Here is a 26,627-nt window from a genome sequence, read left to right as displayed (position 1 = left end):
ATTGTTCTTTTATCGTTCTCATTCGCTTGTTCGGGATACCTTTGATTCTTGATATATTCTAAGATATCATGGAACCAAGGCCGTCCGTCTACTTCTTTCTCAATGCTACAATAGTGTGCAGGGACCTCGTATATGCTCATTTTGAGGGGCATTATTTTTGTTTCTCTACTTACTTTGAACATTGAAGCCAAAGTGGCCAGGGCATCAGCCAGTTGGTTCTCTTCTCATGGGAAGTAATGAAAAGTTATTTCTTTGAATTCCTTGATCAATCCAGCCACTAAATCGCTGTACTTAATCAATTTTGAGTCCCTCACTTCCCACTCTCCACGGATTTGGTAAATTACTAGGGCTGAGTCCCCGTACACCTCCAAGATCTCGATGTTTCGTTCGATAGCTGCACGAAGCCCCATGATACAGGCCTCATATTCTGCGATATTATTGGTACAAAAGAAGTTCAGTCTTGCAGTGAACAGATAATGATTCCCGTCTGGTGATACCAGGATTGCTCCAATTCTATGCCTTAAAGCATTTGATGCACCATCAAAGCACATTTTCCATGACTTCTCTTTTGATTACTCAGATTCTATTTTTGTGATGCACATTAAGTCTTCGTCTGGAAAATCGAATCTTAAAGGCTCATATTCCTCTGTCGTTCGAGTTGCTAAAAAATCAGCTATTGCGCTCCCTTTTATCGACTTCTGACTTACATAGGCAATGTCATATTCCGAAAGGAGGATCTGCCATCGTGCCATTCTTCCTGATAGTGCAGGCGATTCCATCATGTATTTTATTGGGTCCAGCTTTGAAATTAGCCATGTCGTGTGATACAACATATATTGTCTGAGTCTCCGAGCTACCCAAACCAGAGCGCAACAATATTTCCCAATGGACGAATATTTTGCCTCATATTCAGTGAATTTTTTGCTGAGGTAGTAGATCACTTTTTCTTTCTTTCCTGACTCGTCGTGTTGCCCCAGTATGCAACCCATTTAACTTTCGAACACAGTCAAATACAATATCAATGGTCTTCCAGGAGTTGGCGGTACTAGCACTGGAGGACTGGACAAATATTGGTTTATCTTATCAAAGGCCACCTGGCATTCCTCGTTCCATTCTCCCGGGTTATGTTTTCGAAGAAGCCGAAAGATTGGGTCGCATTGGTTGGTAAGTTGAGTGATAAACCGGGCGATGTATTTTAATCTCCCTAAAAATCCTCTAACTTCCTTTTGCGTGCGCGGAGGTGGTAATTCTTGGATGGCTTTTATTTTATCTGGATCAACTTCAATACCTCTTTCACTGACAATGAATCCTAGCAACTTTCCCGAGGTAGCCCCAAATGTACATTTGGCTGGATTAAGCTTTAGCTGCAACTTTCTCAGCCTTTCGAACAATTTCTTAAGGTTCACTACATGCTCTTCTTCCCCTCGAGATTTAGCAATCATATCATCGACATAGACCTCTATTTCTTTATGCATCATATCATGGAATAACGTCACCATAGCCCTCTGATATGTTGCCCCTGCATTCTTTAACCCAAAAAGCATCACCTTGTAGCAGAATGTTCCCCACATCGTTATGAAGATAGTTTTCTCCGTATCTTCCGAGGCCATTTTGATCTGATTGTACCCCGAGAATCCATCCATGAAAGAAAACAATGAATGTTTTGCTGTGTTGTCCACCAACGTGTCAATATGTGGCAAGGGAAAATTATCTTTTGGGCTTGCTCGATTCAGGTCACGATAATCCACGCACATTTGTACTTTGCCATCTTTCTTTGGTACCGGGACTATGTTAGCCAACCATTCTGGATATTTGGAGGCTTGTAGGAAGCCAGCATCAAATTGCTTCTTGATTTCCTCTTTTATTTTCAACAGCATTTCGGGTCACATCCGTCTTAATTTTTGCTGGATGGGCTTGCATTCTGGCTTTAATGGGAGCTTATGGACCACTAAATCTTCATCTAGCCCTGGCATGTCCTGGTATGACCATACGAAAACATCTTTGTATTCGCGGAGTAAAATGATCAAACTATGTCTGGTACTCTCTGAAATAGAAGTCCCAATCTTCACTTCTTGTTTCTTCTCTTCAGTGCCCAAATTTATTGTTTCCACAGATTCTTCATGAGGCAAAATCTGTTTATTAGGCAAAATCTGTTTATTCTCTTGTTCCACCATTCTTAACAATTCAGGAGACGAGACATAATCTTCAGCATTTTCTTCGGCTTCAAATTCTCCTAAGCAAACAACCTTCTCAAAATCAATTTCAAGATTCGTAACGGGCTTATTCATGTCGTCAATATCTGAGCACCTGAAAGTTGAATGGAAAAGGAAGCTATAGAGGGGCATCCAAGTATTGGAATCAACAAAGAAATGTCATGTCATGGCAATGAGGCAAATGTGAGTATAGGCTATGAAATGAGAAAATGATTATGAAATTAGCGATAATGCGAAAAAAATCGTGACAAAATGCATCTTTATTGATATTTATTTAAATGATAAAGAGCGAATGCAAACTCTTACAAAAGAATTCTATTATATCTAAGGACATAACAGAATGTTAACGTTTGAGCATTACTCTGAAGACTTATAAACTACAAGAAGATCCTCGGCAGTCCAATTGTTCAACATGAAACCCGGGGGACAAGGGCGTATCTTTGAGACGCCTTTACTCGCGTCAGCTCCTTTATCAATGACATTTATACTGATATTCTAAAAACCCTTTTCAATTAACCATAACGTGTTTCGTGGACCATCTTGTTCAGGGTACATCATTCCCGCAGATGTAAATGTTTTTGACAAAGGAGGGTACTCTATTGGTTCTCATTCTGGTTCTTGGCCCAAAGTTCTTGCAATCCTTCTTTCCTGATCTTTTTTCCACTGTCTTCTTCTTTAACGCATGTCAAGCTGGAACCCCAAACCATATCGGGCCCTGTGGTGCACTGGCTTTAAAGCCCTGACTATTCCTTGCAGATATGTCCCTAAACCTCTTCTTGCTCGAGCTCCCCTTCCTACGGTCAATTTGACACCCATTCTAGTATTTCTCGACAGTTTTGGCATCAGAATTCTGTTTTCCTCAACAATAAAAGTGGCATTGACGAATTCAAGGGATCGGAAGGAACATTCCAATGCGTCTTTGTTCACTTCCAAGTACGGTGCATCGGCAGAGACAGATGCGACAATGTCTTCTTCTCCCTCGACAGTGACCAAACAACCGTCCATGATAAATTTCACCTTTTGATGTAGGGATGATGGGACTGTTCCAGCAGAATGGATCCAGGGTCTTCCCAAAAGGCAGTTATAAGAGGGTGTAATGTCCATGACTTAGAACTCGACATCAAAAATTTAAGGGCCCACTTCCAAAGGGATTTTGATCTTTCCCATGACTTCGCGCCTCGTTCCGTCGAATGCCCTTACCGTGGAATGACAGGGCCTTAAGTAGGACAAATCCATCGGTATTCTGGAAAGCATGGCTAATGGCATAACATTTAACGCTGACCCATTATCGATGAGTACGTTCGGTATTATGTAACCCTTGCAGCGTGTCGTGATATGTAGCGCTTTCACCAAGCCCCTACCATTTGGCGGTATCTCATCATTACTAAAAGAGATGAAATTGTCCGCATTTAGATTATTTACCCACCTATCAAGCTTCTCAACGGATATGTTGTTGGCCACATAAGCTTGATTTAACACATTCAATAAAGTATTCCGGTGTGGCTCTGAATTTAACAGTAGAGATAAAACTGAGATTCGTACTGGCTGCTTACTCAATTGTTCCACCACACTATACTCGCTGTGCTTGATAAATTTCAAGAATTCCTGAGCTTCTTCCTCATTCACAGGCTTTTTGGTTTCTTGCACGGGTGGAATTTCTTGCTCGACTTCTACTTCGTGCATCACTGCTTTCCCTTTTTGCTTCCAATCGCTATTCTTTTTTACTGGTTCGACTTCTTTAGAATAACAACGCCCACTGCGGGTAAAATGACCTACTTCCCCAATGTCTTCAGTTGTGGCTTCGGGCTTTTCCCCTTCAGGTGCGATGATATTGACATTGTACTTCCACGGTACTGCTTTATTGTCCTTATAAGGGAAAGGTGATTGTACTTCGATTATCATTTTTGGCTTCACCGGCTCTTTCTTCGCGTCATAATAAATTATTAACGGTCGGTCGGCGCTATATAGGAAACCCGATGATTGATTGTCGAAGCGCATATTTCTCCTCTATCGGCCTCCTCGCTTTTATGAAAGATCCCAATCTCCTTGTTATCCATCATACTTTGCAGTAATCCTCTGAACTCGTCGCAGGACTGAATGTCGTGCCCTTCAATGCCATGGAACTCACAAAAACTGTGACCTTTTGCATCTTTTCCTTCGAATACTCCGTCAAGACGATAAAGTAACTCTTTTTCAACTAGTACCTCCCAGATTTTCTGCAGAGGTGTTCTTATTTCAGAAACCCATCTTCTACTTTGTCGTTCATTTTCCTCTCCTACTACGCTCACATTCCCTTCGGTGTGGTTTGGGAATGGGTTCCCAGTTGCATTACTGGCACTATCGAATCGTAGGATACCTGCATCAATGAGTCCTTGAACTCTTATCTTAAAGGCTAGGCAGTTTTTTGTGGAATGTCCCTGGTTTCCCGTATGGTATGCACAACTAGCGAATTGTATGTTTTAACCTCAGCGAACGAGTATGGAATATGCAATGAATGAATGAATGCATGAATGTCAAATGACTGTTAGTCATGAAAGAAATGCAAGAAATTGGTGTTAATTTCAAGATAGCCCCTATTTAGGCATTTCCTTAATCAAAAGAGTCTATTACACAATGTTTCAGTCACTCGTGTAATTGACTCCTCTATCAGAAACCCCTTTTTGGCAACCAATCTCTAATCAACCCTTTCCTAACAAGATGTATATGATGCATGATGAAAAATAGAAATACAGACAAACAACATTGGTTAGCAAAACACATATGATCAGAGAAAAATTGTGGAAAATCTAACAAATTAAGCTACTTGGTCCAATGGACTCGATTCCTTTGCATAGAAAGCGAAAGTGCAAAAGGTAAAAGGCGTTCCTCCCGTGCACTTATTTTGGTGACTACTAAACGGATGGAGGTTCAGCATGGCTCTAGTTAGGTGGCTCGTATGGTTCATTATATGCGGTTTTGATTCTAGATAGGTACTCGAATTGCCCGTACTATCATCTACTAAGATTAACACGGAGCCTCGGTCATAGCCTATCACAGGCTCACGAGTTCAATTCGAGGGGTTACATTTACTTATGCCTATGCGGAGGGACAAGTTAACTCACGAAAGCATAAATCATATATAACCCGAAAGTATTCACTAGCCTGTGCGGAGGGACGAGTTAACTCACGAAGGCGTAGCGTTTACTTTCACTTAAACGGACGGAGCCCGGGTAGAGAGCTCATGTTATGCGAAAATGTAAGTGCACGATGTGTGGGGAACAACTCATAAACCTTTACGTTTCACTTAAAGAAACTAAACCAAAATTAAAACCATAAAAATTAAAACTGAAAACAACCAAATAAGCAAGTTAGAAGAAATATTTACAGCACGATACAAATGCATGAATTTTGAAAACGAGATTTTCGGATCACGACCAAATATTTACTTTGAACAAGGAAATTTGAAAATTTTGACAAAACGTGTTTAATTCCAGACACGACTCTCAAAAAGGCTTTCCCCAGTGGAGTCGCCAGCTGTAGCGACGTAAAAATTTTTTTAGCTTAGCTTGGTCGCTAATTGTGGCGATTTATTGAAAAAAGTTTGAAATTTGACGTTTGATTTTTGAAATAAACAGGGAGTCGCCACCGATCCTTTTTCCTAGGTGTGATCGGACACCTATTAGATCTCTTATTAAAACAAATAAATGGCTAAGTTTAGGTCTACGTTGAAATCCAGAGAAAATTTAGGGTTCGGGAGTCGGTTACGCGCGAGGAAGGTATTAGCACCCTTGCGACGCCCAAAATTGGTATCTTATTAAACACATGTTGTCTTGATTTTCAAAAATACGAATTCAATTTGACATTTAAGTGTGATCCGATTGAAGGAAATGAGAAGTTGCAAGTTTTGTTTTTTAGAAGGACGTCCCGTTTTTAACACGAGCCGATTAATTTCACCCAACATAGCGATGAAATCAATGACTTAATGTTAAAATCGGTACATTGCCTTATTCTTAAAATTAAAATGTAAAAAGTTTTTAAAATGATAGTAAAAAAAATCCAAGAATATTATTGTAAAAAAATGTGAATAATGATGTGAATAATAAAATATATAAAATATAAAATATTAAAATATCAAAATATTAGAATAATAATAATTAATATTGACAAATAAAAATAAAATAGAAATAAAAAAAATGTACATAATATATATATTAGAAATAATAATGATGTTTAAAAATCAATACTATTAATAATACTACATCAATATGTACATATATAAAAAAATAAATACGTGATAATATTAAAAATATGTACATAATATAGTGTTAAAAATACATACATAATATAGTTAAGATATATACATAAGATAACATGTAAAAATATATATATATAAATAATATAATATTAAAGATATATACATAAAATAGTATACAATATATATACGTAATATAGAATTTAAAATATACCTAATATATTAAAAGAATATATATAATATAATATTCAGAAATATAATAATAACAAAAAAGGAGAGAGAGGGAGAGGGTGGATGATTTTCGGCCACAAGGTCGGCCATCGTCCGGTCACCGGACCGCCGCCGGCGCCACCGTACACGACAGCCGGACCTCAAAAAAACTTTTTCGGTAAAAATGGGTAAGCTTCCTCCTTTTATTTTTTTTACTTTCGTATAAAAGAAACAAAATAAGATTGAAAGGAAAACAATAAGTAAACAATGAACTTAAAATGAGAATAGACAAAGAAACCTCTTTTGCTTTGATCTTTGATTAATCTTCAAAAAAACTAGCTTCTCCAAAAACTAGCCTTCACAATAACTCTTCTCCTTAATTACTTTAAAAAGAAACCTCTCCAAAAATCCTTTACAATAACTTTCTCTCCCAAAAACTCTCAAAAAAAAAAAAATCCCCCCATATACAAAATATGAGAAGGCTTATATAGCCATTTACAAAATATTTTTTTTATTGTTTATGTCTTCATTTGTAGGTACAAGTGGTGGTGGAGCAAGTGTGGTTAGATGAGTAGGTAATGGAGCAAGTGTGGCTAGTGGATTTGGTGGTGGAAAAGGTGTGGCTAGTGGAGTTGGTGGTGGAAAAGGTGTGGCTAGTTGAGAAAAGTTTAAGTTGTGGGCTAGGTTTTTTATTTTGATTTAGGCTTAGGGTTTGGGCCATTGGGGTTTTGATGTAAATTGGGCTTTGGGTAGTTAAGATTTTAGGTTTTGGGTTTAATTTTGGTGGGTTAGGTAAGGCTAAATTGGGTTTTGATGTAAATGGGCTAAAATTAGCCTACAACAATGCTAATCAGACTCTCCATCCAAATGAAAATGTAATTATTACAACTACTGAATAAGGCAAGAACTATTGAAGTCTAGATATGTGCTTTGGTGTTAGGTGCAACAACTATTCTGCCATGACATCCTGTCTTGAAATAATATAGTCAAGTAGCCTAACTATGCACTCGTGATTCATGAAAAAAGAGATCCAAGGTTCATATTTTGTGTGAAAAATGGCAGTTCTGCCTTTATGTGTACTGCTCCCCAAATTACTGGACAGCAATAGGCTTGCTAGGTGTTTTGCATGATCCAGGTAGTTGGGTTTGGATTCGGCTTTTCTGTTTACAGCTTCTGGGATTTGGGTTGGTTTTTTTTTTTTTTTTTTTTTTTTGTGTTACGATTTGTAGGCATGATGGGTATCTCTAGGCAGACATTAGAAAGGACCATCTCTGATGAAAATTACTAAGCAATGATGAGGTTGACCAGCTGGTTCTTTTGCTACCAAATTCCCAGAATTTTCAAGACACCAACTCCGTTGTTAGCATAGCTGTAGGGTTTTTGAATGTGAATCCAGAGAGACAAACGGACGTGGGTGGGATTGTGTTTTTGATCAAATTGTGAAACGTGCATTTTGGTGGGGAATTACTTACTATCCTCCATTATTTCACAGGAATGAGCTCTCTGCAGTTGCACTTCACTTCATCCCCACCACCAAATCCTTATAACCATAGCACAAGCCGAATAGATGTGCAAATATTCAGTGATTTTTCTATCCATTACCTTTCTAAATTACTTGTATTACAACTAAACGATCATTTTAAATGATGAGAAATAAATTCATTTTTTATCATTACTAATTTTATTATCGGGTGTTCAGAATATTCTAATTTGTTATTTTAAATTTACAAGATTATGTAATTTACTTTTTTTAAATATTAGTTATTTGAATAGATTTTCCTTTTTAAATTTTTAAAAATATTTTCATTGTTTAAAAACTTCAAAATTAAATCATAATAAAAATTTTATTTTCTAATCATAAGTGTCCTCGTCCATTTTATAGTCTAAGCATAATCTTGTTCGGGTTAGGAGCCATATCTAGATAAAATCATCCCAATAATGAATCTTATAAATTTTTTTAATATAGTCTCTCTCCTCTAATTAAAGTTGATTTTTTTTTCAAAATCTTCAAACTTTGAATTCCATTTTTTAAATATTTTAATTAATTAAATTGTATTTAAAAAAATTACTTTATTCAAAGTTTCTAAATTCATTTTCTTTTCAAAATTTTATCATTAATAAATTTAAAATCATAAGAAATCAAAGTTAAAAATTATTGATGAATAAAAATCAAAATATGAAAAATTAATAATAAAAAAATTAATCGGTGCATTAGACAAGAAAACTAATGTGTAATTATTTTAGGCTAGCTTGTATATTCATTTTCCCACTTCGGGATTTAAATTTCATTTTATTATAATTTAGTACTTAAAGTATCAATTTTTTAAATTTTTGATCCATTTTATAATAACAGTTAAAAAATTTTGTTAGGCCACTTTGGCCAATAGAAAATTGTCACGTGGCAATTAAATTTATTTAAAATAAAATTTAAGATTAAATTTAAAAAATTATAATATTAAGTATTAAAAAAATTGACTTTGACCAGCATTGACCTATCACGTGGCACTATTAGAGTAGACCATATGTCTCGTTTATTTTATTTTATTAATATGATATATATTATATTGATTAAAATATATAAAAAAATCATATAGTATATATAAAAAATTTAAAAAGCTTTAAAAAAATATAAAGTTATAAAATTTAAAAAAGTCAAAATAATGTATAACAATTAAAAAAGTATTTAAATTTCAAGTAATTGAAAAAAAAAACCCTTGAAACTTAAATACCTTTTTAGAATTTTCTAAAAAAAATATTTTAAACTTTTTTAAATATTGGTTACATTTTTTAACAATTCTGTTTACAGTTTTTGTAATAATATTATTAATTTCAAGTAATTTATTTTCAATTATCGTATTTTTTAAAATTTATTTTTATAAAGTTTTTATAACATTTTTCTAGATTTTATATATCTATTTTTATTTTTCATATTTTTTAATGTGTATATATATTTAATAAAATATTATTTGTTTTTTTTAATAAAGCCATCATATGATGTGATTAGCTATTATATTGTTTTTAACATCTTTCAAAAAAATAGACTAAAAAAATATAATAGAGGCATATTTTAGATATTAAATTGAAAAGTAATTAATACTTTTAAGTAGTAAGGGAAAAAAATGTTTAGATACTAAAATAAAAAAATAAGTATATTTCAAAAGTTAAATTTGGTAATTAATTGGTAGAAGTAAATATTTTATTGCGATTCTGAATTATTGGTTAGTGTTGGGCGCTATTCTTTTTTTTTCTGTTAAACAGGATTTTAACTGATGGAGGTAATTGCGGGAATGAAATGGATAAGGTCAAAATACACACGTAATTCATATAAACAATTTTAGTTTTATATTTAAAGAGTTAAATTTTAAATATAAAAATTAGATTACAAATTTCATTTAATTTATTAAATTTTTTTTAAAATATATATTTTTAGTGAACTATAAGATAAAGTAAACTAACAATAATGCATTCGAAGTCAAATTATATTTGTGGGTGATAAACAGAAAAAGGAAATTGTAAAAATAAATAACGGAATATCTAAAACAGACAATACCCTGTAGCTCTGAGATTTTACAGAGTCAACCTTTGCTATTGAATGGATTATTTTTCTAAATACAACATGAAGAATCCAGGATTTGAAAATATCAGATTCAAGAATTGCTCCGCTGCACCAACAATACTGTTGGTATGCTTTTTGGTTTACTGGGTTTTTGTTGGAATTTAAAATACCCATTCTCAGTATCTGCAGCACAGGGTTTTTTGGGTTTTCCATTTTTTAAGTTGTCTTTTTCACAGTGAAACTCACCCTGCATTTGATCATTTTCACAATAAACAGATTGTTTTTTACCTTCTATTTATTATTATATCTTTGGTTTTCATATATTTCTCATTTCTGACACAACTTCTGTTGCCTCATTCGTTCATCTATAGGTCAGCAATTCTCAAGAGACTAATTCTTGAATCCTGGAGCAAATCAGTATTTAATTCCTCTCATTCTCCACTGGGGGGCTTCTTCATTTTTACTCGGCTTGATCTCTGGTTAGCTCTCTTGTCTTTTATTCCCCAGAATTTTACACCTGTTAGTGAAACCCAGTAACGTAATCACCCAATAACTATGGTTGAAAATCCATGGATTCTGGTTATTCTAATTAGGCAGTGCTGTTAATTCACTTCTTTTTTAGTCGTGGATTGAGACAAGCCTAGATGACTGTACATGAAGCTAGCAACAGCTCCGAGTGGAGTAGAGAGCAAGATAAGGCATTTGAGAATGCCCTTGCAACATATCCTGAGGACACCTCATATCGGTGGGAGAAAATCGCGGCTGATGTGCGTGGTAAAACTTTGGAAGAGATTAAACAACACTATGAGCTTTTAGAGGATGATGTTAACCGGATTGAGTCTGGTTGTGTGCCTTTACCTGCATATAGTTCTTCTGAGGGTTCAACATGCCATGCTGGTGATGAAGTAACTAGCAAGAAAGGAAGCGACCATTTAGGGCATTTTAATAGTGAGTCAGATCATGGGAGTAAGAATTCAAGGTCAGACCAGGAACGTCGTAAGGGGATTGCTTGGACAGAGGATGAGCACAGGTGAATTAGATGCTCCCATTTTATTTTTAGTTTCTGTTTTCATTTAGATTGTTTTTATGTACCTTTAGAAGTATCTTGATTAAGTTTATTTTGCTTGCCGAACTTTAGTACTTAAGTGTTTTTTATGCTTTATAGTTATTAATTAGGTACATTTGTTATGTTTTGATTGTCTTGGAATCTCTTATCTTGTTCATGTTCAGAATCTTTGGTTTTTATTTGACAAAAATAATTGCTTTCCACTGTGAGTTACTATGAAGCTGTTGATTTTTGTTGAAGGTCAATAGATGAATAATGTGTCTTTAAATTATGTGAAATAACGGAAGAGAACAGAGAATTTCAATGTTATGACATGGAATAGATTTCTTGCCAGTGCTTGTTCAGTCTCTGTCCAGAAAACTTGTACCCCGAAAAGAATAGTTACACAATCTTTAAATGTGACCCGTATAACACTCGTGGCCTTTATCTGTGGATAAACCTTTTAACCTTGTCTAATGTGGGTTAATCTTTTTGAAGCCACCTTGATAGCCTTACTCTTGACCTAAAGCTGGCATTTTAGGTTTTGATTGCTTTAGGATGGTGTGTGCCTCTAATGTACAATTGTTGTTTTTAGTTTTTTGCATAGCAGTTTGGGTTCCATCATGAAAGTGCTTTGCAAATTTGATTCTGATATGGAAGGGAAGGGAAGGGAAGGGACAACTTGAGATGGGTTATTGTAGAGAAATAGCTTCTCATCAGGCTACATTATAAGAAAAGAACTTATGAAAATAATGCTCGTAACCTATGTGATTTGCTGCATCATGAAGTATCATGAATTGGTGCTTAGATTGTACAGCAAGTTTGCTTTGTTGGGTTAGTTTGATTCGCGCATTATGTTGGAAACCAAGCCTTTCCAAGTGAGAACTACGTTAGTCTGTGGTCAAATTTGCATCAAATTTAACGAATTAACTATTTAGGTTGTTTTTTTCTCTCCTATTTCGATTATACCACTTTCTAACTGAATTCTGCGTTAGACAAATTTTGGATATTTTACCTATATGAGCTGTCTCACTTCACAATATTTGGAAAGTTCACTGCCCATTTAGAATACCCATAACTAAGAGCAAGTAAAGATTAAATTCTGCCATTTTTTCTACCATATTAATTATAAGTTCCTCTAGATATTACAGATATTGGTTTGCTCCCCGTTCTCCATTAACTTTTCGAACTTTAGCATTATATTTTTTTTCTCATTTGATAGGATAAATTGTGTAAATTTATGTCAAATAACAGATGGACATATGGAGATGTGATTTAGGCAACTCGGCTACACATCCCTGGCATGTATACTAGGCCATGTTAAGAAACACATAATGTGTATCTTCACTAAACCATGTGAAACATGTAAAGCAACCTTTTCACTTCAACCTAGTGTGGCTTTTGAGGTTAGGCATGGCAGGGAATTTAAGAGTTCCTACTTTAAATTGCTTTTGGGCATTTAGAAAATAGTAAATGAGTTGAGATAGGGGTATGCTTTAGGCGTAAAACTTGGCATTAATAAATGGTTTATCATGGATACCTTATTCTATGCTTAGCATGTTGGTCGCTGAGCTTCCATTTTTCCCATTTGGTTCTTGATAAAAGTGTACTCGAAATAAAGGACAAATAATGACTTAACAGCCAGTTAAAGAGCCACTTGATTTATAAATCTATGTCAAGATTTTTTGTCCCGTTTTTTTCTTCTCTATTCTGTTTGTTGGTTTAATTAGAATGAGTATCTTTGAAAATAATGAACCAAAAAAAAAGAAGGTGAAAACTTCCATATATTGTTTAAATGACATGATAGGCTAAATAATTATTATTTCAGTATTAATTTGAACCAAATTTGTTAAGGGGGGCCTTACCGGATAGAATTTAGAAGTTTCTGTGACAAGTTTAGACAAATTGAAGTTTGATGAACTGAGCAGGAGAAAAGTAGTCTATATTTATATATACTGAAAAGGAAAAGGTGTAAATTTACTTATTACGTCACCATTTTATCATTTTCTCTTTCAACAACTTTGATTCCAAACTGGAGGGAGCTATACAGCATGCTTCCATGGGTTGAAACACTAGTAAAAAACTCAGCGACTTGAAATGAAATAATTGTTGAATTTCAGCTATAGTTATTTATTTGGTTAAATGTTCAATTCCTTGCTAAAGACATGACTTTCCTTGCAACATCTAATTAATTCCCATTTCCAAAATTAACTGTAACTTATTGATGTAGAGTCCTTAGTTTGATAATTCTGTTCTTGACATGTGAAGTAGCCTATTTGTTTTAACATTTACTATTACATTGTACATGTAAACTACTACTATGATGATTTTATTTTACCGTTCCTATGTGAGTTTTACATTAAGTAGATGTTTTGTCTGTGCTTAAGTTTTATCTTGTAATTACTTTTACTTTGTGTTGGGAAGTTTGGTATGCACTAGAAATAACTCAACCTAAAACATAGATATCTGATAGCATTAAAGATGCAAGGTTATTGTGATAATACTTGTACTTAACGTTTTGGTGTGTTTTTGTGCTTGGTAAATTTGGAAGTAAGTATTGAATGCTTTCCCTTTGGATGTATGATGGCTTGATTTTTTGTCTCAGTTGTAAAGCAACATCATCACAACAACAATTGACTGTGTTTAAATAATCAGAATATTTGTTCTCTGTTCAAAAGAAGACATGCTAAAAGGGTGTTAAGACTGTGGTTGTTGATGAAAACCCCTTCATGAAAAATATATTGGATGATTAATATAGCTGGGGGATATTTTCCGTTGAGAATGTTCAGTAACTGTTGCATGATATTAGATGCTAATTCTGAGAATAGTTGTAATCTTGTTTTAGAGAGGCAGCAATCAGATTTGGAAATCTAAAGGACATCTGGGGAAAAAAGAATCTTGTAGAAGAAAGGATAAATGTAGAAGTCAATTGTAACTGCTCCAGGTGGATATCTGATGTCAGCTTCTGTATATAATGAAGATTGGTGTTTGTCTTGATGCTAAAAGCTGTATGGTAAAGATAAGGAGTCTCCTGGAGCTTTATGTGCAACCTGCAAAATATGTTAGGAGTTTTTAAAGCATTGGGTAGATCACCTTGAAAGATTGCATACAATTAAAGCTTTTCTTATGGTCTACTTGTATTAACATGAGTGTTAGTGCTATTGTCATTCCTTCCACAACTCATGTATTTTTGCAGATTTCTCTGTTTGAAGCCTTGGCTTTTTAGCTTTATATGAAGTTTGTTATTGGGAAAGCAAAGTTAGGAGATCCTCCGGAAGATTCAGTAGATACATACTGAGAAATTATTTGGAAGAATTGGATAGGAAGAAAAAGGTAGGTTCCGTGCTTTATTTGCAATTAAAGTTGTTCCCCTTCTGGATTAATTGTCAAGAACAGCTAGGATTTCTGAAGGATGTTAAAAAGCATATATGGTGAATGTAGTTGACTGCTCCTTGAAGTGGCTCTATTAAGGTATGTTTGAAGGAGACGAATCTGAGTCATATTGGAATATATACTGTAATTTATATTTACTGAAAAAATTAGTAACATTTAAGAACACATTGATTTTCTTAGAAATGATAGTTGCCTAGGCTTGCATAACTCGAGTCACCTGTTGGCAGAGTTTGTCATTTTATCCAGCTGTATTTGCAGGCAGCTTGATATAACCTTGGGTCATATGTGAGGCTTTTGGAACATTGTGTTTGTCATCAGCATCTCTTATTTGCTCCCTCTCCTAATGATGTGTGATTTAGTGTTCTAGACTTCTGGTTGCCATAGTTTTGTGAAGTCGCAAATAATATTATGTTTCTGAAAAGTTCAACGGTTATGCTTCCTGCATCTTAAAGAAGGAAAAAGAAAGAAAAAAAAAAACAGAAAGAAACTTGTGTTCTCTTATTAAAAATTCTGTTTTAGTAATATGCTCGTTTAATCAAGAGACTTGATTTTTATTGAGTTTAGTTGAGGTGCTATGATTTTATTCATTTTTGTCATTTGAAATTTGCTTAATGAGGATCTTTTCTATGAATGTGAGATGTACTTTGATGTTGCATTTGACCAATAGGCTTGTCATATTATGATTTTATTGGTATGTTTAGTCACTGTATCTTTTTCTTTGTCCCTTGAAAAACAGGTTATTTCTTCTTGGTTTGGACAAATATGGGAAAGGTGACTGGCGAAGCATATCCCGGGACTTTGTGGTCACAAGAACGCCAACACAAGTTGCAAGTCACGCGCAAAAATATTTCATTCGCTTAAACTCCATTAACAAAGATAGGAGGCGATCTAGCATCCATGATATTACTAGCGTGGGCAATGGAGAGATTCTAGCGACCCAAGGACCAATCACTGGTGAACCGAATGGTGCAGCAACTGGATGTTCCTCCGCAAAATCAGCCAAACAACCCTCTCAGCATCCTGCTGCATCACCAGGTGTTGGCACGTATTCTTCTCCAACTATAGGGCAGCCAATAGGAGGGCCCCTTGTCTCAACAGTTGGCACGTCAGTTAATCTTCCTGCCCCGCCACATTTAGCTTATGGAGCAGTGGTTCCTAGTGCACCGATGAACATGGGTCCTGTCAAATACTCAATGCCTCATAAATCTGATCATAGGTGATGTGGTGTTTTGCCGCTAAATGTACAAAGGATAGCAGGCATGCTTGCTTGAGCCGACATGGGGTTTCTGGGTTTTCCATTTTAGCCGGAATAAGATTTTATTATTTGCAAGCACAGGTTGCGTCTGTCATTTGGTTTAATCTAAATAAGCCATAGGGAGAGAACTTCCATGTACCTGTATAGGCAACTGTGGAGAAAGAAAATGTTAAATATGGCAGATTTATGAATTGCTCATCATTTTCGCAAGAAAATGCTCAATATTATTTGAACCACGTTTTCATGATCATATAAGATTAGGGTTAGGGGTTAAACCGAAAAAACCAAGTCAACGGTTCAAAAGATTTATTTGATCGATTTTCGGTTATTAAAATTTTTAATTATAAATACTAAATGCTCAACCCAATATCTAAATAATCAATAACAACATGAAACTTAACCCAACTAAACTCAATTGTAATTAAAATATACCATAAGTCATTAGGCTCTTCAAATGATAAATGATTATGAATTACAGGTGAATATTTATCAATGATATTAATGTTGAAGTTGTTGGTTAATTTGATTAATTTTGTTACTTAGCTATTTATTCGATTTTATTATGTTTTTAATCGAATTCGAATTATTTTAGCTTCACTGAATATACATTATTTTGTGTATGATTATATTTATTTCTGTAGGTAGATTTTGACGGGATACATAATATATCAAAGGTTGTAAAGTATCCAACTCGGCAACTCAGCTTCAAAATCAACTTATTGCCTATTTTATATGTATATATATATGTGTATGTGTGTTTTGGTCATATGACATATACCTAGGTTGGTTTTAGATTATTGTTTAAGTTAGTGATTTGATACTTTTGGTAACATGATTTATAATATTTTCGTGGTCCGATTTTATTCTTTAATTAGTAGTTATTCATGCTTGCTTATATAGGCTTGAATGTGCAAATTAGTAGATTAAACATTGATGCATTGAATGCTATAATTTGATGGTGTTTGAGTGTGTTCACAAATTGATGTTTTTATGTTGAGGTAAGTTTAAGTGCAAAATGGTATGGTGTTGAAGAGTTAGAAATATGCATTTTAGGCCATTTAGTCATTAAGTCTTGAGACAGCGAAACCGCAAGAGTGTGTCTCGAGACTGTCAAAAAAATTTTACCTTATTGTTCAGTCAAAAGCTTAATGTCTCGAGACTTGTCAGGCTAGTCTCGAAACAATCTCATCTAGTTCTCGAGACAAGTGGCCTTTGTCTCGAGATAATGGCGCATCGAAGCTAAATAAAATTTGCCATACTCTAGGTCTAGAGACAAGGGAGACAAGACCCATTGTCTCGAGACATTTAAACATCGAAACTAAAATAGTAAAATAGTAGATGACTATTTGGAGACCAAGTCTTGAGACTTGAAGACTTTTGTCTCGAGACATGTTAACTTCAAAGCAAAAATACAAAATTAAAAGAGTTTAGATTTGTATTCTAATCTTGTATGAGACCATATTTAACCCTAATTATTTAAATCATGTTTAATATGCACTCATATACGTAAGGTGAGCCTTTATAATTCGATTTCACGAAAATAATCTGCTTGTAACACTAAATAGTGGCATGAATGAAATCGGTAAAAATCACTTCTAGTGGGTTCAACGATAATAATGAGTAGAATAAGTAGGTTTATCCTTATGTATTTACTGAGCTCTTTGTACTCACGCATTAATTGTTTAAACGTGTAGGTTGTGGACTTATTTAGAAACTTGTGATTCTAACTTGGGGCTATCGCATCACTATTTAAGATTGAGGTTATAATTGTTATTTGTATTTTGACATGTACGTAGAGGCTTGGATTATTAAAATAATTTGCAAATATTTTGACTTGTGAAATTAAGTGCCATTTGAATCCTATTTGAAAGTTTCTATAACCATTGACTTATAAATTGAAATTATCCATGTTTGAAAACTTATTGATATATTATGTTAATGTTTGGGGATGATTTGAAATATTTTTGAACTAATTTTGAGGTTCTTTGCATCAAGTTTTGAGACTAGACCATTTAGGTATCGAGGTTGACAAGTCAGTTGATAAAAAGCTACATTAAACCTTACAAGTTTTGAGACTTTGGTGTTAAGTATTGAAACTTACATGTCAAGTCTCAAGATAACTTGTATTTTTTTTAATCATTTTAAACCTCTAGAACCCTGTTTTAAGTTTTGGACATGTCCGAACATTTATGAAATGTTTCAAAATAATTTTAAAAATGTATTCAAGCTTTCTAAATTATGAGAATGACTTTAAAGAATTTTTACTAAGTAATAAAATGGTGTTTTACTAAAAGAAAATTTTTGTAGACGTTAAGAAAGTGTTCTGGTAGCATCCCCTATCGGTACTAATCATTGGGACAAGTAAAGGTTGTTACACAATGACAGGATCTAGTAATAACTTTATTTCTCAAGTAAATTAAAAATGAAGGGGGTTAAAATTAAAAGCTAAAATAATATTAAAAGTAACTAAAAAGAAGTGGTAAAATAAAATAAATGAGAAAAAGCTTTAGTCAAGGTAAAATCCCTATTTGATTCATAAATATGATCTTCGATACAATGATATCTTTAATGCCTTTAATAAATTAGTTCTCGTTGTTGACTCAACGCTGGGCAACTAATCTTCTCCTACCTATTTGGTAATCAAGAGATAAATTGTTTGAAATTAGTTCCCTAACCAATAAATAACCTTGTTAAATAACTTTATAATTCAACACTTAAGATTTAACAAATGGTAGGATTAAGAACGAAAGTAACTTAATTTTAACAAACAAACATACATCAACAAAATTTATTAATGATAAATCACAAATTCACACCATATAATCATAAACTACAACCTAAATAATTATTGAGTTTGTGATAAGTATTAAAATGAAATAAAAAATTGCAGAATGAGTTAGTGAAAGTGAAACATCCACTGTCAATTGACGAAATAGTCACCACTTTCACCTTATTCTTTTCCTTCCTTTTGTCCGTCGAAGCTTAGAATTATGAGCTTTCAACATTGCCAGCAATTGAGTTGCTCATAGCCAACATCTGGAGGGGGTCGAATATCGAGTTTTGCATCATCATGCTGCTGGACACCCGTAATCGACTAAAGCTATCTTTGGTGACAAATGGCGTTTGAAAACATTACTTTTGTTTTTGGAATTTATTGTCATTATTTTTTTTGGACTTCAATTTTTTTCCATTTCCACAGTAACACATCGGGTTCTTATTTTCTGCTGTTGGAGAATGCTTTCCTTCAAATTTTTGTCTTCGCTGCTGCATCACTAGAGAAATAGGGCAAAAGCAATACAAATATCCCAATTATTAGGATTCCACCCATTTGGGGTGATTAAAATGATAGTTGTTTATTTATTTTATTTTATTTTATTTTTTTGATGAAAAGACCCGAAGGTCGACCTCAATTCATTGCATCACTTAAAATCACATCATGAATTTCGACAGGGTAATCCATATCGAAATCCTTAATACAATTCAAAGCCTTAGCCCATTTACAAAGAGAATCAGTAGCTTTATTACAACTACGCGGGGCCCAAGCAAAAAGATAAATATCACAAAAATCCAAAATTTTAATGTTCTCCCGAATGCTGTAGCCCAACGTGGACAAGTCAGCCCACCGCCTATTAAGCCTATTCACCAGGCTGGCACAATCGGTTTCAAATTCCAGCTTAAGCCATTTCTTGGAACGCGCAAATTTAAAGCTCTCAACCAGCGCATGAAACTCAGCCCATTCGGCTTGAACATTCTGTGCTACCATACCAGCCCGCCCGCCAAGTACAAAACCGTCGTGATCCCTCGCCACCAGCCCAAAACTCATCTTCCTACCGTTCGGAGACGCATCGAAATTAATTTTAACAACCCCCTGATCCGGCTTCTTCCAAACTTTCTCCATAATCGGTTTAGGAAGCAGCGGCTTATCCATGAAATTAAAAATTCTAAAATCCCTGCTCAACACAGCAGCCCTTTCCCACGTTACTCTAGCCTCCTCCTCCTATAGTTGTTTATTTAAATGTAAAACAATGTGGTGGAAATTTTGTGAAAGATTAAAATTAAAAAAAAAAATTCACTTCGGATTTTCATCAGGAATTTTCTATCAGCAATCCAATTATAAAATCTCCTTAGTATCAATTTCACATTTTACCTTTAATATAAATTTTATTAAAAAAATAATATTTTTATCTTAATATATGTTTTAATTTTAAAATACATATTGACAAAAATTAAAATAACTAAACCAACTAATCAAACAAATAAATTAATCTGTAATGAATAAATTATAAGAGGATAAAAATTAATAGTGAACAAATTTAATTACGTTACAAAAACTTAAAATTATCCTTTTAATTTAACACAAATAAATAAAATTATTTAACTCAATTAACTTAAAATTTTTTCATTTAATAATGCATCCCATTCTATTTTCTAAAATCGAAAGCTTTTCCCGCTTTTAATGCTGTCCTTGTCCATTCAGGGCAACAATAATTCACATGGTAGGTGGTACCATTTATTCTAATACACTTGTAGCTTCGATGATTACTCTATAATACTCCATACTATGCCAAGAATTGTCGATTCCTAAAACCAATAAAACCACTACAATCTTGTTAGCTTGGACGACAGAAATTTTTGAAACTACAATTGAGCTTCAATTCCATGGCCGCCTTTCCATTTCCCTACACTTTCTTTCTCACAAAACCTTCCATTTCAAAGTCCTTAACTACCCGTCACCATGTAAAGCTTCTGGTTTCACCTACGACCAGGAAAAACACCTCAAAAACTTGCAGCTGCAGTGCCCAAAATACCCGCCGTGCTCCTTCAAATTCCCCACTTTGGACTGTCACCGACATAGCCCAAGCTGTCGGTGGCAAGATTGTAAAATGGGGTCCTCCAGGAACCATTTCTATTGATACCAGAACCATAGAACCGGGCCAATGGTTCTTCGCCATTACCGGGGAAAATGTTGATGCCCATGATTTTATAACCCTTGATTTATCGAAAAGTGGATGTGTCGGGGTAATTGGAAACCGTGTTTGCGAGAATTGGGAAATGGGTTTCGTCCAGGTTGATGGCGACACTGTAAGTTCATTGCTGAAGATGGCAGCATTTGCAAGGAACAGGTTTGTCGGTAAAGTGATAGCAGTTACGGGAAGCGTTGGGAAAACTAGCACAAAAGCTATGATAGCTTTGGCGCTTGAGAGTTTAGGGAGTAAAGTTTATCATAGTTATGAGCACTGGAATAATACATTCGGGGTTTCTCTCTCATTGATAACGATTCCTAGGGATGCAGGGATAGCAGTTTTGGAGATGGGAATGAATCGGAAAGGACAGTTATTGGAATTGACACGGCTAGGGAGGCCTGATATTAGAGTGATTCTTAAAGTGGCCACTGCTCATTTGGAGAATCTTGTAAGCTTGGAGGGAGTTGCAATGGCTAAAGGGGAGATGTTCCAAGAAGCAAAGCCAGGAGATATATGTGTAGCCAATGCTGATGATCCTTTTGTCAAGAGCATTCCAGTTCCACAAGGAGCTAGAAGGGTAAGATAGGCTTGTGTCACACTAATCGTGTTCTTCCGGCACTTGTGTTATACATGTCAGTTAAACTATTAGAAGCCTAGTATATATAACATTACACACTGCATTGGCATTAGCTTATGCTTTCTAAGAGCCACACTGTATGAGATACTAAAATTTGGGCTCTTCCCCCTGCCTTATCATAGACGTGTCATAGTATTCAAGCAATTATTAGCAGCATGCTTTTAAATGGTTTCATGGTAAAAGGTGAGTCCAAGTCTTTGGACTGTCTAAGCTGTATGTTTCTCCAGTTAATCTTGGCAGTCAATAATGTGGTTTCTATTTTTTGCCTTCCATCGTAGCTGGCCCTGTAGTTTGACTTTTTCCTCTGCTTCAGGTGCTTTTTGGTCGGAGTTTGGAGTCTGATGTTCGGTTGGTAGCAGCAGAAAGGGTAGGCAGTGGTGGCAGTGTTGGAGTTCGAGTTGTCTTACAGAAAAACATGGAGATGTAAGTTCTTCTTTTTCAAATTGAACCACTCTTGGACCAAAGAGTGTTTGAAATGAATAGATCCTTACTAATTATTTGGGGCCACTCTGGAAAATCAATTGAAAAGCAGGAATTTTTCTCTCAATGAATGGTTCCCTTTTAGAGTTGAGATTTTGACGAAAACAGTTACATTCTTGCTTTGAAATCCACTTTTCGAAACTGAAGTGAATGATCAGTTGGTACCAAAGGGTTGTGCTATTGTTCAATACATTCATCATCACCATTCACAAGAGTAGGGCCTATCTATCAATGGTGATTAAAAATACATTGGAATATAATTATAAATGGAATGCAAAGTAACAAAATTAGTGGCAAATGAGATCTAAGAGCTAGGACTCAAACCAGATATCAATTTTCTTTTTTGGGTAAATTGTAACTTTTCCTTATCAACAACTATTTCATAAAGACCAAAACATGCAGAATGTTTAGGTTTGTACTCTGTAGTTTGGGCTTCTTTTCTAGGATTGCATCTTATTTGATATAAATCACTTGAAACTATTTATGCCTTTGATACATAAACAGCTTATTGGCTTCATATCCAGGGTGGAATTTGTGATTCCGACTTTGGGTCTGCATATGGCTGTCAATGCATGTGCAGCAGCAGCAGTTGCAACTTCTATGGGTGTTCCTCTTTCTCAAGTTGGAAGATCCTTATCTCGATACATTCCTGTTAGTATGAGGTCCGAGTTTGTTGTAGCTAAAAGTGGCATCAAGATAGTGAATGACGCTTTCAATGCCAATCCTGTTAGCACCAAAGCCGGTATCGACACGTTGAAAAACATTGATTGTGATGGAAAAAGAGTTGCTATTCTTGGGGACATGTTTGAACTAGGTACTCATGAGATAGAGTATCATGAGGAGGTATTAAACTATTGTCATGATGCTTGTATTGATGTAGTTGCCTTTGCGGGGCAGAGGTTTCATTTAGCAGCTGATAATATGAATTTAATGAAGAAGATGAAGGTTGTACATGCTGTTGAAACAGAAAATCTTATTCCTAAAATCTTGAACTGTTTGAATATGAATGATGTAGTCCTCGTGAAGGGTGGGTGTCAGATGCAAATGGTGAAAGTTGTGGATGCAATTAAGGCAATGCCTAGATTCACTCAACCTTCATGTTCGGGTTTGGAGAATTGAAGGCAAGAACAAGGATGACAAATCTGATAAAAACAACTGATCAGGAGTCGAACTCTTAAAACAGAGTCGGTAAGGTGTGGGGCTAAGCAAGTGCTAATGTCCCTTTCGGACAAGGCGCATTTGTTCGAGACTTAACTACTGTAAGGGACTTCTACCCTTTTGTTGCTTTGTAAACTACTTTGTTGGATGCATTGAAGAATCAGGATATATGTACTCCTACTGCCATGCCATCATGTTGCAACCAACATTACATTTGTCATATGGTATGTTTTTTTTAAAGTTGACAAACCGGCCTGTGATTCCATCATCGTCCTGTTGTGTTGTGTTTCTTTAATGTTAAGCAAAACCATTCATTCACTAGCATTAACATAGTTTAAGTTATGGTGATTTGGAGCAATGGAAAGCAGGTGAGGCAATCTTCAATCAGCATGGGCCTACCGTCCATTCATTTCCACCTCAGGATTTGGGTTTGAAGATTTAAAAAAGAAAGCTAGAAAGATTTGTATTAAAGATAAGCACATGGATTGTTGCTTGGTTAGGTTTGCCTATTTTGTTTTGACCAATCAAGCTTTTATGCTTAACAAATCAGCTTTTCAAAATAGGTTTCTTCCTACATCATACATAATATTTAGAAGTTTCTCAATTTTGCTACCCTCTTACGTCAGTCAGCTTTCTATATCTTTCCACTGATAAAAAGGAAAAATTGGGGAAAAAAAAGAACAAATTATTTGACTACGACCTTGAACAAAAGAAAAGTCACATAGACAAGTTCTGGGTATTTGTATTTGTAGAAACGGATAATTTACATTTATAGCTCACTGAACTTGGTATTAATTTTTTATATTGGTGACCAAATTGCATTTTTTTTACTTTTTTCATTAACAAATTGGTTATATTAGTCTCTGTACTTTGCGAATTGCTCAATTTTAATATTTGTACTTTTTAAAATTTTAGTCCTGACTCAAACAGTTGCGAGTCATATACTAGGCGTACAGCAAATATTCTCTAATTTGATCATTCTAAACCTTAATACTTTTAAAAATTTTATTAAATTCCTGAAAGTTTTAATTAGGTCCTCCAAATTTTAAATCTAACATTAAAGTTTGAAATGAAATCCGACTTGGCCATGCTAAAAGGAAAGATGGTAGTGGCAGTTGGTACTATGATAGTTGATCCCACATGGTCTACGTATGACATGTCTAGAAACTTGAAGCATCACTGAGTCACTATGAAGTCACTGCATATATAGATCATTTTGGCTCTGCAATTTGTTTGGTTGAGGTTTCCAATTGGCTACCAAATTGCATGTTTCCTTTATCTTAGCAGTAAAGGTGAGCAGACATCAGAAAGTTACAATGCCAACTCAGAAAGTTTCAAATCCACATCCTCTTCCTGTCATTGACATGCTAATCCATGACGTCTGCTTCTGTTGCTAATTTGACATTTTAATAACTTATCTCAATTCATCATCTCTATTTTTCCTTTTTTCTACTATAGTTTGACAGTTTTTCATTTATTTTTTGCAAAATAAATAATTGTTGAAGGATAAATAAAATCTAAAATGTATCGCTAACTAGAACGAAAATTTTAAAAAAATTTAAATGTCATTAAACATATACACAGTTTTGGGGTGGTGGTAGCTCATCTCGCCCCCTTAATCATGCGGCATTTTGCAACTATTCGTTTAACTTTCTGGAAAGTTCCAACGACGGATGAATACAAATATAGGTATAGGTTTTTTTATTTTTATGTTTTATGGTAGTTTGGGCTGCTTAGAAAATAAGTGAAGCCTTCACGCAATCATAAATAAATATGATACTGTCAATTTCTACTGATGAAATAAAATTTCAAGAAATGGAGCAACTTAACATTGGAGTTATAATTTTCTTTTCAAAATAAAGAAAATCTGGAATCTTGGTTAGGTATTTTGTACAAAAATTAAATCATATAGTTGGATTCAACTTTCATTTCCTCAGCATCTTTTTCTTAAAGAAACCAAATCTTTTGTTTTAAATATTATTATCATTTTACAATAAAGTTTAGAATTCAACCAACCACCCCCTTTTGTATCCCTTTAAATACCGTTTGCCAATCTACAACATTCATCCATAATCACAAACCATCCCTCCATTTTATCATTGAAGTATTCCCAAAGAGAAAACCAGAAAATCAAGGATTCAAATTTCTTTCATGAAGATGAAGAACCAGCTACTAGAACAAGTTATTGGAGTTCCAACGAAATCTATCGTATATCGAGTTGAGAGAACCCCGAGACTGTACTTACCTGATGCTGAAGGGTCTGCAACGTTCAGGATAAGTAAGTTTTGTTCTTAACTCTTAAATAATTTGTGTCAATGATGGATATGAAAATTCATTATAGCGAAGATGTTCACAATACTAATGGGAAAGTTTTGGAATTGCAGGCAAAGGGAATTTTGTACTTAAAAGAATGAACAAGCTAGGGAAGAAAGCTGATAGTTTCGCACATGGAATCCGAGAACATGGTAAGATAAGAAACATATTAGTACCGTATTCAAAGCTTATAGGTATCTGACACTCATGTTGGAGTACATGAGATCATGGTGACATGAAAGCTAAAGTTTTTTTTTTTTTTGGTTTGTTACTTGTGAAATTTGCAGTGAGACTGGGGCCAAAGATCAGTGAAACTGTGAAGGGAAAATTGAGTTTGGGGGCAAGAATTCTTCAAGTAGGAGGGGTGGAGAAAATTTTCAAACAATTATTTAGTGTGAAAGAAGGAGAGAAGCTGTTGAAGGCTTGCCAATGCTATTTATCAACAACGTCAGGTCCTATAGCGGGCCTTCTTTTCATCTCCTCTGCAAAGGTCGCCTTTTGTAGCGATAGATCCATCAAAATCCCTTCTTCGAATGGAGATTTTGTCAGAGTACATTACAAGGTATCATATATGATTGCCTTTCTGTCTTCATAATTTTGCACCCTGTAATGGCATCATCTCACGTTGTGGTGTCAAATTGGATGCAGGTTTTGATTCCACTTGAGAAAATCAAGGGAGTTAATGAGAGTGAAAACATGAAGAAACCATCGCAGAAGTACATGGAAATTGTGACAGTTGATGATTTTGATTTCTGGTTTATGGGTTTCTTGAATTATCAGAAAGCTTTCAAGTATCTGCAACAGGCAGTAGTATCCCAAAGAGTAGAGGATGAACAAGTCACTTTCTAGGTGGCTTACAAAATTATTTATTTATCCTCTGTTTTCATCAAGTTGTTTATTGTTGATGAAACCAGGAAAAAACCATCAGTCTTAGAAATGTAAAAAGTTATTGTTGTTGATTCAATATATAGGCTACTTAATTCTTCAATCCCCCAAGGCTCCATATCCACTAATGTATAGGATGCGTTTCCTTATAATGGTCATGGTTGACTATGGCGGGCTCCAATCTTAATATGATCGGATTGACCATCTTGATGAGTTTGAACTCCCTGTGAACACATTAAACCAAACATAATCCACAAGAACAATACCTGATCTCAAGCATGACCAAT

At 34.7% G+C, this 26,627-nt stretch overlaps 3 protein-coding genes across 3 annotated transcripts; all 3 read left to right on the top strand.

Annotated features, from left to right (window-relative positions):
* The first annotated feature begins 10,171 nt into the window (after positions 1-10,171).
* Positions 10,172-16,101, top strand: LOC107931246 (transcription factor SRM1). The gene is made up of 4 exons (XM_016863081.2): positions 10,172-10,336; positions 10,582-10,689; positions 10,833-11,240; positions 15,385-16,101. The coding sequence occupies exons 3-4, from the start codon at positions 10,855-10,857 to the stop codon at positions 15,866-15,868; spliced, it is 870 nt and encodes a 289-aa protein (XP_016718570.1). The 5' UTR covers positions 10,172-10,336; positions 10,582-10,689; positions 10,833-10,854; the 3' UTR covers positions 15,869-16,101.
* Positions 16,102-20,369: 4,268 nt separating this feature from the next.
* Positions 20,370-23,460, top strand: LOC107931220 (UDP-N-acetylmuramoyl-tripeptide--D-alanyl-D-alanine ligase). Its single transcript, XM_016863034.2, has 3 exons — positions 20,370-21,444; positions 21,818-21,927; positions 22,509-23,460. Exons 1-3 carry the CDS (start codon positions 20,563-20,565, stop codon positions 23,101-23,103), a joined length of 1,587 nt encoding a protein of 528 aa, XP_016718523.2. The 5' UTR covers positions 20,370-20,562; the 3' UTR covers positions 23,104-23,460.
* A 1,534-nt stretch (positions 23,461-24,994) lies between these two features.
* Positions 24,995-26,443, top strand: LOC107931217 (putative GEM-like protein 8). The gene is made up of 4 exons (XM_016863031.2): positions 24,995-25,420; positions 25,527-25,607; positions 25,743-26,017; positions 26,104-26,443. The coding sequence occupies exons 1-4, from the start codon at positions 25,294-25,296 to the stop codon at positions 26,302-26,304; spliced, it is 684 nt and encodes a 227-aa protein (XP_016718520.1). The 5' UTR covers positions 24,995-25,293; the 3' UTR covers positions 26,305-26,443.
* The last annotated feature ends 184 nt before the right edge of the window (positions 26,444-26,627 follow it).

The sequence above is a fragment of the Gossypium hirsutum genome, chromosome A12, assembly GCF_007990345.1.
Source record: "Gossypium hirsutum isolate 1008001.06 chromosome A12, Gossypium_hirsutum_v2.1, whole genome shotgun sequence".
NCBI lineage: Eukaryota > Viridiplantae > Streptophyta > Magnoliopsida > Malvales > Malvaceae > Gossypium > Gossypium hirsutum.
This window is presented reverse-complemented; position numbering and strand designations above follow the sequence as displayed.

Bases quoted from the DNA above. Each gene is read 5' to 3' on its own strand.
- LOC107931246 (XM_016863081.2), top strand. From the start codon at position 10,855: ATGACTGTACATGAAGCTAGCAACAGCTCCGAGTGGAGTAGAGAGCAA. The intron at 11,241-15,384 runs GTGAATTAGATG...CTTGAAAAACAG, and splicing joins TGGACAGAGGATGAGCACAG to GTTATTTCTTCTTGGTTTGG.
- LOC107931220 (XM_016863034.2), top strand. From the start codon at position 20,563: ATGGCCGCCTTTCCATTTCCCTACACTTTCTTTCTCACAAAACCTTCC. The intron at 21,445-21,817 runs GTAAGATAGGCT...CCTCTGCTTCAG, and splicing joins TTCCACAAGGAGCTAGAAGG to GTGCTTTTTGGTCGGAGTTT. The intron at 21,928-22,508 runs GTAAGTTCTTCT...CTTCATATCCAG, and splicing joins TTACAGAAAAACATGGAGAT to GGTGGAATTTGTGATTCCGA.
- LOC107931217 (XM_016863031.2), top strand. From the start codon at position 25,294: ATGAAGATGAAGAACCAGCTACTAGAACAAGTTATTGGAGTTCCAACG. The intron at 25,421-25,526 runs GTAAGTTTTGTT...TTGGAATTGCAG, and splicing joins GTCTGCAACGTTCAGGATAA to GCAAAGGGAATTTTGTACTT. The intron at 26,018-26,103 runs GTATCATATATG...AATTGGATGCAG, and splicing joins TTGTCAGAGTACATTACAAG to GTTTTGATTCCACTTGAGAA.